General features: G+C 32.2%; 1 protein-coding gene across 4 annotated transcripts in view; it reads right to left on the bottom strand.

Annotated features, from left to right (window-relative positions):
- The window catches only part of Ankhd1 (ankyrin repeat and KH domain containing 1), a 127,715-nt gene that overhangs the window by 53,668 nt on the left and 58,843 nt on the right, over positions 1 to 15,204 (bottom strand). For 3 of the 4 annotated variants that reach the window (XM_077800818.1, XM_077800823.1, XM_077800820.1), the window contains exons 8-10: positions 13,118 to 13,355; positions 12,314 to 12,505; positions 7,150 to 7,259 (exon numbers count right to left, since the gene is read on the bottom strand). In XM_077800818.1, the coding sequence (XP_077656944.1) occupies positions 7,150 to 7,259; positions 12,314 to 12,505; positions 13,118 to 13,355 (540 nt within the window). The remainder of the gene's footprint in view (positions 1 to 7,149; positions 7,260 to 12,313; positions 12,506 to 13,117; positions 13,356 to 15,204) is intronic. The other variant, XM_077800825.1, reaches the window with a different exon arrangement.

The raw sequence follows: 15,204 nt of genomic DNA, 5'->3' as shown, positions 1-15,204 counted from the left end.
ACTCCATTTATGTATGATGTATCATAGTGCATTCTACTGTCATGTATAACTAATTAGAACAAATTTTAAAAATTTTAAAAAAGAAATGTGGCCTAGCGAAGGCTTTACCTCCAAATGACTCCAATCTCCTTACCTGAGTCATATGTTTACCCCAGGGGCTATATGCTACAGATTCAGTAAGAAAGTATTCTAAGACAATTACATAATTTGAAGACACTGACTCTCAAGGCAAAAATCTATTTTTCTACTTTGAAACCTGGCTATATTGCCACTTTCTAGAAGTAGATCGAAACTGTTTTTGAAACAGTTTGAGATTTACAGTGATATTATTTGATGCTTACATTAACCTATATATATTTATTAATCTTACTCTTCTAGATTTCCATTTTTTAGTTGTCAATGGACCTTTATTTACTTATATGCAGTGCTGAGAAACAAACCCAGTGCTTCACACATGCTCGGCACGCACTCTACCAGTGAGCCACAACCCCAGCCCCTAGATTTTCCATTTTAAAAGTGATATTGAATGAATGAACTATAACTACACACAATAATATGGATGAATCTCACAAATATAATATTAAGCAAAAGAAGCCACCCATTGAGGGGTGATGGGTAATGACTAAAAGGGGGACAAGATGGGGCTTCAATTTACAAATAAATTTTGCTAAATGGATGAGGAATAGATTATTTCTTATATTGTTCTAGCTATTCCCAAGGACATAAAAACAACATTAAAATACACATCATCTAAGTTTGTAACCTCAGAAAATAATTTTCTGTGTTTATGAAGGAAAAAAACGTGGAAATAACTTATATCTTAAAATTTTATTACTCTTGAACAAATATTCTCTTTACAAATAAAGCTAACATTCATAATTAGTATAAACAACTTTTTTTTTAGGGAATTTTAATATTTATTTTTTAGTCTTCCGGGGACACAACATCTTTGTTTGTATGTGGTGCTGAGGATCGAACCCAGGCCATACGCATGCCAGGCAAGCGCGCTACCGCTTGAGCCACATCCCCAGCCCCTAGTATAAACAACTTTGATTCCTGTTTTTAAAGGGTTTAATGATCAGAGATTTGGGGGCAATTTGTTTTACGTTATGGGATATATGTTATTAAATTAAATTAAAAGTTTTTTTTGTGCTGGGGATTGAACTCAAGGCTCCACACATGCTAAATATATACTGTACCACTGAGGTAGACATCCAGTTCTATTATTAATTTTAGAACATAAAATGTTATAAATATAAAGTTGTAACATTGTTTTATCAACTATTTTATCAAACATATTGTTCAAAATCAAAGGAATAAATGTGTATTTATCTCTTTGACTTCTTTTTCCTGAGAGATATGTTTACCCTAGGGGATATATGCTACAGATTTAGTAAGAAAGTATTCTAAGATCATTACATGATTAGAAGACACTGACTCTCAAGGCTTACTTCCTTTTCCTTTCCCTGCCCATATTATTTTCAATGAATAGCAAGTCCCATTCAAACAAATAATAAGCACACAGTATCACAATGGAACCTATCAAGAATTCCCTACAAATACAGAAACTGAATAAAATTTTAGTTAAATATCCCCTATGCTACCTAAGAAGTTAAAGAGAATATGCACTCTTTAAATAAATAACTGAACGAAATGATAGTTGAAAGAGTTAAAAAAAAGTTTTAACTGAATAATGACAAAGATTAAGTGGAGAGATTTTAGAATGAACTAAATCTGCTACCTGTTCATTTTTAAGTATTCCCCCAAAATGAAGTGTTCGAAATAACTGATGATGCATCCAGCATATACAAAAAGTTTTAAGAGAATAATTTATATACCATTTATCACTAATGATTCATACATTAAAAATTCATTTTCTTCAAGGATTTCAATTGCACTTAATGTATCCTTGGGCTAAGAAAACATTCCAGACCATCTACCCTATCTGTACACAGGGAGTTGAGTTAATATATTCTTTAGAAATCATAAAATTAAGATTTCTTCAGCTAGGTTACTAAATATCATTGAGTTAAAAAAAAAAAACCTTATTTAAAAAAGAAAAGGATAAAAAGGATGGGGAATAAAAGCAGCCTAGTGATTTGCCCAGTGACAATGAAAACAGCCAAAGTAAGAATAGAAATTTTATACCCCTCAGCACTAGAAAAAGGCACGTTCTCTCTTCTAGATGCTAAATTACTAATATTTATATGACCTTGGTAAAAGAGTAGAGAAGATAGTATTAAATTTCATTTTACAGATGAGAACAGTGAGGCAAGTATTTGATTATAGACTATTATTTTGATGGCAACGATGGCCTCTTCTAATATACAGTGGCATTAACCCTTTCTGAACAACTAAATGTAGCCTTTGTCATTCATAAGGCCTCTATTCAGGTACGGTTACAGAAGACCTTCCATAGATATTTCTTTCTTTTCAGTAGATGTACTTTTATAGCATTGTAGGCCTAAAACACTAAATTGGCTCACAGAATCTCTACATGAACATAATTAGAATGTATTTGTCTTTTCTAATATCTTAGTTGTTTTCTATGAGAAATATTTTTTTCTTTTGAGTTCAGAAGCTACTTATTATTATATCATAGTATACCTCTTCTAGAAATGGAAAACAGGTCAAAGAGCTAGGAACAAGAAAGGAATAATTAACCAATTTACATATTATTCTTTCTCCCATTCCAATTGAGCTTTGTGGCAAATTCATGTGAAGTAAATTCTAACAAATGACAAACATTTCTTCCATTTAACAAATGTATGAAAGTTTTAATACTGAAATTAACATGCCATGAAGAAAAAGACCATATTATCCTCACAAATGGTTTGGAAAATAAAATACCAAATCAAAAAGAATTCTAACATGTTAGCCAATACAGTGTTGTCACCTAAATATTAAGTGATTTTGGGAACTTTGACTTGATACAGTTCTCTTTCATTAATAAGAATCAGGACTATAACAATAGAATGACTAGGCATAGAAACCTAGAAAATACTGACTTCAAAGCAGAACAAAATTAAAGCAAGCAAGAGAAAGAAAGAAAGCAAGAGAAAGAAAGCAAGAGAGTAGTACTATTTATAATCCAAATTATACTGTTAATCAGTTATTGTTAAACAAGTTTTCCACCAAAATCATGAAGGAGAGTTAGAGGACTATAGAAAAGGACTATAGAAAAGGAAGTCAAGCCATATGTGCTTTAGCTGAAGTAACCTATAAAGATGAAAACAGTAAGAAATATTTAAGTTCTGTTTTTTTCTCTAAAGACCAGAAGTTGAGGAAAACAGCCTGGAATAATATAGGATGCTAGAATAGTGGCTCAGAGACTCTGAGAGTTGGTCAACTTCAGTTTGAAAAAGGTTGCTTATTGGTTGTTTCTGGTCAAATAGCTCAGATAAAATTTTATAAAGACAGTAATACTATGAAAAATACCTTTCAGAGCAACAAGATAAAGTGATTTCCAAAGGCTTTAATTTTTTTTTTAAAGAATCTGTGTACTACAGAATGCTAACATGTTTCAATGAAATTTTTCTTATAATGGGTCTCTACCATTTTATGCCTCAAATCACAACAAATACTAAAAATAAACCAAACCTAATAAAGAGATGCTATGCAAAGAAAATGCATAAAGGATGCATTTTTTGATTAGGTCTTTCTCTTTCCTTTAAATCAATATAAGAATGATTCCCACTACAGCAGTAGTAACAAGAGATTTACAAAACAAGGATCTTCAAGAATGTATGGGGTAAACACTATACTTATAGAGTAGTTGAAATGATTCTACATGGTGAAAAGTAGAATTCAATGTGCATAGCTTTTTCAAAAAAAGTTCAAAAAAACTCTACACTTAATGACAACTTCTTATTTAATATTTTTATATTCAAAAAGAACATTCAAAGTAACCTATTTAAGAATACTAAACGGGTCCAAAAGTTTTAAATAATGGGTTATACTTCAAAATTATGTACTTATTAATAAGACAAGCAAGCCAAAATACAACCCATATTCTCTAAGTGTATGGATATTCAATTTTCTTCTGATTAGAAAATATCTATAAATATTTTTACTTTAAAATATTTTTAGAATCAGAAAAAATGAAGTTTCAAATAACTGTCTTATAAATACAACTAAAACATGCACATATTTTAAAGATGTACTGAAAATATTCAAGTATGCCATCAGTTCTGGCTGTGAATTTTGTAAAAGCAATAAATAAGAAAATTTCAAGACTTTTTAAAAAAGTTTTTGTTAATAGACCTTTGTTTTTCATATATTTATTTATATGTGGTACTGAGAATTGAACCCAGTGCCTCACACATGCCAGGCAAGCAGTTTACCACTTGAGCCCAGCCCTCAAGACTTTTGTTAAAACTAAGTTCTAAATGATACCCATTACACATTTAGAATAAAGTCTGAAAACTTCTCAGTTTCATCTCAGGAAATAAAACTAAAAAACAAAATTATTGCATTAAAATATTTTTAATATTTACATTAAAACATAAATTAATATAATTATAATTAATATGTTAATGCATTCTGGTGAAGAATATCTAAAAGAAGAGGAAACAATTATTTATTTGTTCATTTATTTTTACAGTTTGGGGCACCAAACCCAAAGCCTTGTGCATGCTAGACAGGTGACTCTACCACTGAGATAAACCTCAGCCACAAATACTTCCTGTTTTTGATTAGGTCTTTTTCATTCCTCTGGCATTCAGGAAAGCTTGAAATTATAAAACTTATAGTTTTAAATATCAAAATGATACTTTCTCATACTAAAGAATAATTTCTCATTTTTATTAATAGGAAAAGCTTAATATTAAAAGTGAGATATAATTCTACAGATAGCAAAAGCATGGAATACGGGATATTTAAAAAAAAAATTTTTTTAGTTGTAGTTGGTACAATATCTTTATTTATTTACTTATTTTTATGTGGTGCTGAGGATCAAACCCAGTACCTCACACATGCAAGGCAAGTGCTCTACCACTGAGCTACAGTCCGAGCCCCATTTTTTTCAAAGCCAAACTCAATTATAAAATAATTTAAAAAAAGAAAAAGGAAAAAGCTATGCACATGAATTTATTCAATCTAACAGCATACATAAATAGTGAAAAACAAAGAGCAAGTCAAAAGTTCGATAATTAAGTGAATGATTATGGTTCATCAACTTGATGGAGTATTATGCAATACTCATAAATACAGAGACTATATCAATATGGAAAAGACTGATAGAACACAATAGAAAAAATAGAAAACAACTTTATTACTGTATAATTACATGTAAATATGAATGCAAAAATAGATTGTAAAATAGAAAAATAAACAATTGTTAAAACAGTAATACTATTTTTTTAATATTTAAGATATGTATTTATCTGAGCCCCATTTTCTTTTTTAAAAAATATTTTTTAGTTGTACATGGACACAATACCTTTATTTTATTTATTTATTTTTTACATGGTGCTAAGGATCAAACCCAGTGCCTCACACATGCAAGGCTCCACTACTGAGCTAGAATCCCAGCCCAGAGACCCTTTTGTTAACCCTGTATTTTGAATATAAACAAATATGGTAAATTCAAGTAGTTGTATCTATTCATTTAATACAATTTTTCTAAGAAGCCAAATCATAAACACTAATTTCCTAAAGATTAAAAAACTGTGAAAATAAAATAGTTAAAAATATTTCATAGCAGATTTTTAATTCAGTCAGAGTAAGTAAAGTTTTGCTGTGCATTAAAGCACATTTAACAGTTCTTTTTCTTATTTAATATTTTTGGAACTCTGAATAAACAGGTTAAGATAATGACTTTGTTAGAGAAAAGTAAAAGATAAAAGGATAAAAGCAGTAAACTTTGGCTATAGTATCTAAACTTTATGCTCTATGTTATCTATTTCAAGTGATGAAATACTTTAATTCCTCATTTTTATAGATGACCCAAAGCAACTCTAATAAAAGAAAGAAGGCAGATGATTCAGATCTACTCTTTTATAATTCTCATTCTAAAAAGTACACCTCTCAGAAATTTTACTGATAGCACAGATCCTGATTAACAAGAATGACTGACACTCTTATCATTGTAATACATAGTATTTGTAAAAATTATAATAGCATAATCACATTATACATTTATTTTAGTCAATTATTTTCCAACAATATTCTCAGGTATCTACGTTTGTTATAGGAAATGATTCAAAAAACATTTGCAGTATTTGTTTTAATAACTAAAACTACTAAAGTTAATTCTCTATTATATAGCTATGTATGTCTCATGCAGTTTTTGGTGGGAGAGCTTTTTTGGGGGTACTAGGGATTAAAGCCAGGGGCACTCAACCACTGAGCCACATCCCCAGATCCTTTTTTGTATTTTATTTGGAGACAGGGTCTCAACTGGTTTGCTTAGGGCCTTGCTAAGTTGCTGAGGCTGACTTTGAACTCAAGATTCTCCTGCCTCAGCATCCTAAACTACTGGGATTACAGATGTACACGGTTTCATTCAGTTTTTTTAAGAAATATATAAGAATTCTGGAAGAAAATTCTTAAAAAACTCTCACAAAATAAGTCAAACCACACATTCAGTAAGAAACATGAACCTTTTAAGCATTATAATTAATTGTATTATTTATAATTTTCCATGGTTCTAAGGATTATTACATGTATGAACCTTCCATCTAAAATGAAAGTTTTAAACGGTAAACAAAAAATACTAGAAGAACAGTGAAACAGAATGTTTTAATAATGCTGTTAGGAGGATGGTTAACAATAAGAACCTTTGTTTTTAAATGTCAAATCAAATAAACAAAAGAAATCAAACTGATTTGACATATTATTCTATTTTGTGAACATATCACTGAATTTAAGATTTGTCTAATAAAGGGCAGTTTAAAAAGTACAGAAACATCAAGTTGGGAGTAGCGTATAAAAAGGAACTATAGTTTTACCTAAGAAACAGTATGCCCTATTAAACACTTTTAAATATGTTTTAAAATATATTTAATACATGCAAGAATCACAAGTAACCATTTTTTACAGTTATTTTATATAAAGTATACAAACTATTGATATTTACTAGTGTTTTGTAAACATTACACATAAATATTAAGATTCATAAAAAAATATTTGAAATAAAAAATATCTTACTAAATCAGCTCCTGCTTGAAGTAAAACATCTGCAACGTCTGTATGTCCATTTTCACAAGCATAAGTCAGGGCTGTGTCTCCTGTTGCTGTCGTAGCATGCACATTAGCACCTGGCAAACAAAAATAATGCATTTATTTTGTGAACTACACAATTATATTAGTTCACTTTTAGAATCTGGTAAAACTGCTGAATTCGAAATGTGAAAACATTATCAGAATGCACTGTAAGTAGCCTTGTTTTCTTTTAAAAATGCTTTAGCCACACAGAAAAGAACTAAATCAAATAATTTTAGAACTTAGAAATTTGCCTGTACACTCATCCCTAATAAGATATATCTTAAAGGCTAGGGATACATCTGAGTGATAAGAGTATGCTTATATACGTGAGGCCCTGGGTTCAATTCCCAGCACCACAAAATAAAAAAAAAAAAAAAAAATGACATACTCTAAGAAATAAAAGAGTTGCAAAAATAAAGAAACCATTTTTGGAAGTCATAGTGGCAGTGTTGATTTGTATTCTAAGATGATTCTATGGATATCAGAGTAAAATAAGTAAATAAGTAGTAAAAACCCCCAAATTTTTGGCATAGTTAAGAGAAAACAGTGCCAGTCATGAAAATGCACCCCTGTAATCCTGCCAGCCAGGGAGGCTGAGGCAGGAGGATTTCAAGTTCACATCAAGCCTTAGCAACCTAGCAAGACCCTATCTCAAAATAAAATATAAAATTAAAAAGGGATGGGGATATGGCTCAGTTTCTTTCTTTTGGTACCAGGGATTGAATTCAGAGGCACTTAACCACTGAACCATATCCCTAGCTCTTTGCTTTTTACTTTTTGGGTGCTGGAGATTGAATTCAGAGGCACTCAACCATTGAGCCACATCCCTAGCCCTATTTTGTATTTTATTTAGAGACAGGGTATCACTGAGTTTCACAGTACATCGATGTTACTGAGCCTGGCTTCTGCCTCAGCCTCCATAGCTGGCTGCCAGATGGAATATGGCTCAGTGACAGCACTTATCTAGCATGCTTGAGGCCCTGGGTTTAACACCAAGTACCACAAAAACAAAACAAACAAACAAACAAACCATAAAGAGAAAATACAGATATAATTGTTAAGGTTAAATAAAAACCCTGAGATTCTGAACTGGAAGTTTCCATAGAAAATATTTATTTATTTATTCAGTATGGTGATGGAACTCAGAGGCACTTGAGTATCACTGAGCCATATTCCTAGTCCTTTTATTTATTATTTTATCTTGAGACAGGATCTCAATAAGTTGCTTAGAGTCTCACTAAAATTGCTGAGGCTGGTCTCAAACTTGTAATCCTGCCTCAGCCTCACTCCTGAGTCCTTGGTATTACAGGCATGCACCAATCATGCCTGGCTCACAATGTATTTTCTATCTATAAGAAAAATACGTATTTCCTATCCCTGACCAATTGAAAAGGCCTAGGGACAATGATATCCCAAGCAGAAGCAGCATTTCAAGCTTTGATTATGGTCTCTAAGTACAGAGCAGGAACTGTACAAGATGAGCCTGGAACATCTGGCCACATCAGAAAGCAAGGAAACTATCAAGAGACTCTAGTGAGGTTATACAAAAAAGATTTAGGGGCCAACTTTATTGACAAATGATATTCAAATTGTCCCTTTTTATTGCATCAAAAAAGAATGATGATTGTGGTGAAGTAAAAGCCAATATATATGTTTAAATCTAAAAGTTCAAAATGATGTTCAAATCAAAAACAAAAAACAAAACCACTTCAATGGCTACCTTTGATGAATGCTAGGGTATCATCTCATTATTCTGAAAACTAAAAAGGAAAAAACAAATTAAACATATATCCTGCCATTCTTATATGATCTGTACTTAAGGGCAACTAAACAATTGATATGGGGTAGTTTCTCTTTATAGACAGACATAGTCCAGCTAATAAACAAGAAAGGAATAATAGAATTTAGAATATCACCACTTTGCAACCCTAGTGTATTAAGAAATCTAAGCAATGGTGATCACGGCTTAGAATATCGCAAAAAGAGAGACAAATGACATTTATTCCCTCCTGGAAAAAGTACATAAATGCCACCTATGAAATCTTCCCTTAAAAAAAAAATTCAAACCTGAATATAAACAGGTGTCTAAATCTAACTATTAATTCATGAAAGGAATAGAAAAACAAATACATAAAATCATGGAGATATAATCAACAAAATCCACACTTTGGGAAACCTAAAGGATAAATATACTATTTCTTCAAACAAAACATTACAAGAAAAAAAAAAAAAAAGAAAAATGAAGGGGAGCCTACTTTATAGTATCTGTATGAATTGTTTTTTTGTGGTGCTAGGGATCAAACCCAGGGCCTCACTCATGCTAGGCAAATACACTACCACTAAGCTACATCCCAGCCTGTGTGAATCTTATTTGATACCTGATTAGATTCATCATTAAACACAAACATACACATTTATAAAACTATCAAAGAAATATGAAATGTGCTAAGATATCTGCTAAGAAATACTAAAAATTTTAGGTAGAAAATGGTACTATGGCTATGTTTTAAAATTATCTTTTATAGAAGCATACTGATGTATTTACTGATAATTTAACAAAAATAAATTTTAAAATATATTCAAATTTTTAAAAGTAAAGTGTTTATTTTTAAATAAAAATGATTTCATAAAAACAAATGGTGGGGGCTGGGGATGTGGCTCAAGTGGTAGCGCGCTCGCCTGGCATGCGTGAGGCCTGGGTTCGATCCTCAGCACCACATACAAACAAAGATGTTGTGTCCGCTGAAAACTAAAAGAAATAAATATTAAAATTCTCTCTCTCTCTCTCTCTCTCTCTCTCTCTCTCTCTTTTTAAAAAAATTAAACTGGTTAAACTTTCTGGGTTGAATTCTTTAAAAAAAAAAACAAAAAAAAAAAAACAAATGGGGGTGCTGGGCATTGTGGCACATGCCTGTAATTCCAGCAACTGGGAGGCTAAGGCAGGAGAATCCCAAATTCAAGGACAGTCTCAGTAACACAGCAAGACCCTGCCACAAAAAAATAAAAAGGTTGAGGGGAATGGTTTGGGAGACTGGGGATGTAACTCAATAGTACAGCACTTGCCTAGAATGTACAAGTTATTGAGTTCAATTCCCAGTACCACAAAAAAATAAATAAATAAGTTAATTAATTTGACATAGAACACCCCTGGTTTCAATCCCCAGTACAAACAATAAATAATATAGAAGGTATAGAGATAAAATAAGATTGGTCATGAATTAAAATTAAATATTTGCCCACTTAAAAGTACGTGATGGGTTCTTAAGAGTTCATTATACTATATTTGAAAAATACTATAATGAAGGGGCTGGGGTTGTGGCTCAGTGGTAGAACCCTCACCTACGACATGCAAGGCCCTGGGTTCAATCCTCGGCACCACATAAAAATGAATAAATAGGACTGGGGTTGTGGCTCAGCGGTAGCATGCTCACCTAGCATGTGTGAGGCCCTGAGTTTCATTCTCAGCACCACATAAAAAATAAATAAACAAAATAAAGGTATTGTGTCCAACTATAACCAAAAAATATTTTTAAAATGAATAAAATAAAGGTATTATGTGCAATTATGACTAAAAAATAAATATTAAAAAAAATACTATAATGAAAAAGTTTAAAGTTGTTTTTTTTTTTTAATTATATAAGCAATGCATTAAATACCTACTGGATTTTTCTTTAGTGCTACACTATAAGAACTTCATGTAAATAAATCACACTCTATGTGTGATTCTTCTTACAAGATCTTCATGTAAATGAATCACAATAGGAGAAAAAAATTTTAGCTGGAAATCATATAAAAAAGTGATTCTAACTCCTGAGATAATTCTGGCAACTACATACTTCCAATCAGCAAAAGAAGCTAAATATGAGAATCAATGGTGATAGAGTAGGAAACAATAATTGTCTAGAGTTCTAAATTTAAATATTGGCTCTATCACTATTAGCCTGGTTACCTTAGAGTAGTTGTGTGACATAACTGTGCACTAGTTTCCTGATCTACAAGAATATGTTTAAAATGTCTTTCTACACAGGGACTGGGAATGATTTATAGAGATAACATAAGAGCTGAGCAGAATGCCTGGTATTCAATTATTTCTTTTTGTTGTTGTTGTTGCTGCAGTACTAGGCATTGAAACCAGGCATGTTATGTATGAAACACCCCTAACCTTTTTCTAAACTTTTAACTTTTGAGATAAGATATCACTAATTTCCTCAAGCTGTCCTCAAATTCACAATCTTCCTGCCTTAGTCTTTCAACTCGCTGGGATTACAGGTATGTGTCACCAAACCCAACTGCAATGATTTCTTAATAAACATTTATTCCTTCTTTTAGAAACAGTATGACTTTAGCTTAAGTGAGGAATGTGGAAAGAATACAGAAAGGTAATCATTGGTAGAGAAAGACTCTTGAATGGAACACAGTCACAGAAAATGATGGAGGAATAATGACTAAATAACACATGTACAAATTAGAGTGAATAATAATACAAGTATCTGTGTCAGGAAAAAGGTCGGTTTTATGGTTGGTTTGCCAAACTGTAAATCATCCAAACCATTAACAATCTGATTTTAAATATTACTTAAATAATTGAAAGGAAATTTTGAAACTGGGCTATATTTAAACTAATGGTAACAACAAAAGTTTAAAAAGTAAATGGAGTTTTGCTAAACATTTTACTTTTCTTTACAGATGCATTTCTCTATATAGCAAGTTTTAAACAATATATCAAACATGGCTAAAATGAAAAATTCTGAATTATTTCCAAAAGACATAAAAGCTTACATCTATCTGGACTGATTTTTTCTGGCATACCTACAAAACTGCTTTATGGTGAGAACATTTTGAAATACATACTGCATTATTGTTAACTATAGTTACTATTTATGTAATAGGTCACTAAAAATTATTCCTCCTAACTTATTTCCTTTGACCAAGGTCTGTCTCCCTTTTCCGGTCCACCTTTTAATCCTCTAAATCCCTCCCCCCAGACTCTGGTAATTACTATTTATTCTCTATTTCTGTGAGTTCTACTGTTTTATAGACTACATATAAGTGAATCATTATTTACATATGTCTTTTTTTAGCATAAGGTATTTTTAAAATCACATACCAGCAGCCAGCAAATATTTAACCAATTCCAGGTGTCCCTCCTGAGAAGCCTCCATCAGAGGTGTGGAGCAGCCAAGTTCTATATCTGCCCCTGCCTTAATGAGGAAATCTGCAACTTCAGAAAATCCTCCACAGCAAGCCAAGGTAAGAGCGGTTTCTTGGGTTTCTTCTGTCTGAGCATTTATATTTGCTCCTAGGAAAACATAAAAATAGATAGGACTAAATAAATGCAAGAGAATTACAATAAAAATATTAGTCTTAGTTGCAATAATCAACTTTATGAACTCTGTCTTCTCTGCTTTGGTTCTTTCTAGAATGCTGAGAATTTATGTTATCATCAAAGGAAAAAAAAAACAATATTCTAGTCATAGTAACCTTCACTGACACTGACATGAAACATATGAAAAAAACTCTTTTTTAGGAAAGGAGGGGAGGGTACTAGGGATTTAAACCAGGAGTGTTTCACCACTGAGCTATACATCCCAACCCCCTTTTCATTTTGAGAAAGTCTCAATAAATTGCTTAGGGTCTCACTGAGTTGCTGTGGCTGGCCCTGAAATTCTAATTCCCCTATTTCAGCCTCTCAAAGTCACTGGGATTACAGGCATGTGGCACCTTGCCCAGTTTTTTGTTTTTGTTTTGTTTTGTTTTTTAAAGATCCAGTCTTCCTTTGTTTCCCAGGCTGGTCTCAAACTCAGGGGTTTTCAAGCAATCCTCTCACTTCAACCTCTCCAGTAGCCAGGACCATAGGAATGTACATCATACCCAATTTAAAATTCTTTCTTAAGCAATACAACTACTTTACCTTGTGCTAAGAGTAGTGCCACCATCTCTTCATGTCCTTCCCGAGCAGCTTCCATCAAGGGAGTGTATCCTTCATCATTAACTTCTTCAAGATTTGCTCCCCTTTCAATAAGTAGAGCTGCCAATTCAACATGTCCTCCACAGGCAGCTAGCGTCAATGGAGACTCGAATGAATCTGCAGGCATGTTCACTTGAGCACCACTGTCCAAAAGCAAACGTGCCACCTCTACATGTCCATCCTGCAGATTTTCAGGGTAAAGCAAGGAGAGAATTTTTTTTGTTTTGAGATTTTTTAAGTTGGAGAAGAGAAGCAATAGATTGAAGACAGAAAGGAAGATTAGAAGAATTAGCTTAGGCAGCATACCATCTGAGACTTATGAAAAGTCCACTAATATTATTTTAAAGTAATATTAAATTATTTTTCCTTAATTTTGAGTCAGAATTCACTTTAAAGATTAAGACAAAAAAATTTTTAAAAAGAAATCAGACTTGGGGTCATATAATTACAATTCTAAATAATTTTAACTTCCATATTCTTTTAAGTTCAAAAAACTATTAAATCCATAGTTAATAGAAACTCAATATACTATTTATACAACTGCCAGGTCAAATATTGCTGACCCTCAAACTTACAGGGTGTCCTGTTCACTTGTGGTAACTATATTAGATCTATTTTATAAACAAAGGCTTGTCAAAAAAATAACACAACAAACTCTGTAAAATATTATGTCACTATGATAATAAGCCACTGTGGATTGATTCAATCTCGTATTTTCCTTATCACAACAGCTTGTTGCAATGAGGCAAAGAATTTCACAAAGACATAAAACTAAAAATATTATTTGTAAATAAGTTTAGCATAAATCTATCTGCATAGATAGTAATTAACAGTAAAACATTCTCAAGGAAGGTATACATTCTGTCCCTTTATCATCATAAATATCCTTCTTTAACACATTTCAAATTCTATTTCTTTTTTTGTTATTGTTGTTTAGGGTTTGGGTACCAGGGATTGAACTCGGGGCACTTGACCACTGAGCCACATCCCCAGCCCTATTTTGTATTTCATTTAGGTCTCACTGTACTGCTTAGCGCCGCCTCACTTTTGCTAAGGTTGGCTTTGAACTCATGATCTTCCTGCCTTAGCCTCCCCAGCTGGTGGGATTATTGGCATGCACCACCGCGCCTGGCTTCAAATTCTATTTCTTTCTTTCTTTTTGATTTTTCTTTCTCTTTTCCCCCCACCTTTGGTGCTGGGGATTGAACCCAGGGCCTGTGCATACTAAGCTTGCACTTTATCAATGAGCTACCCCCTTTAGTCCTGAGTTTTAAATTCTTGACTTTAAAATTTATGTAGGCCTTAATGCGTCTTGTGAGATGCATTAAGGCCTACATAAAGTCAGATGCTATGTTGTTCTATGTTTTAAAAATAACCAAAATATTACTAATAAAAAGCACATGCTGAGTACAAAAATAAGATTTTACAAGGCTGGGCAGATCTTTTATTATAGAACTAGTTAAAGAACACTTAATTAGGGCTGGGGCTTTAGTTCAGTGGCAGAGCACTTGCCTAGCATATGTGAGGCACGGGGTTCCATCCTCAGCACCACATACAAACAGATAAAATAAAGGCACTCTGTTCATCTACAACTATAAAAAAAATTTTTTTTAAAGAAACCTTAATTAAATGATGAATTTCAGTATCCATCAAGTGTTCCATTATGTATTAATTAAATGACCAGCCCAACTAAAACTACTTTTAATGCAATGCCAAAAACAGATGGTTTTACATTAAAATTTTAGTTTTACTAATACTTTAAATATATGTAAAATAAAGTACATTTAGTTATCTGGTATTTGAAACACATTTTGAATTCAAAATGAAATAAGGATTTATAAGTGCCTACACATTGGAGAATTGCTGTGGTACCTAGACCCTGAAGCTTTTCAACAAGTTGTTTTACTTGAATTTACTAGAATTTTTGAAGACTATAGATTCTACTCACATATCTTGAGTTCATATATTGAGAAATTGTACTAGCTACTCTCTGATATTAATGAACAATATTATTTCTGCCAAGGAAAGAA

The sequence above is a fragment of the Urocitellus parryii genome, chromosome 1 (assembly GCF_045843805.1).
Source record: "Urocitellus parryii isolate mUroPar1 chromosome 1, mUroPar1.hap1, whole genome shotgun sequence".
NCBI classification, from domain to species: Eukaryota; Metazoa; Chordata; class Mammalia; order Rodentia; family Sciuridae; genus Urocitellus; species Urocitellus parryii.
This window is presented reverse-complemented; position numbering and strand designations above follow the sequence as displayed.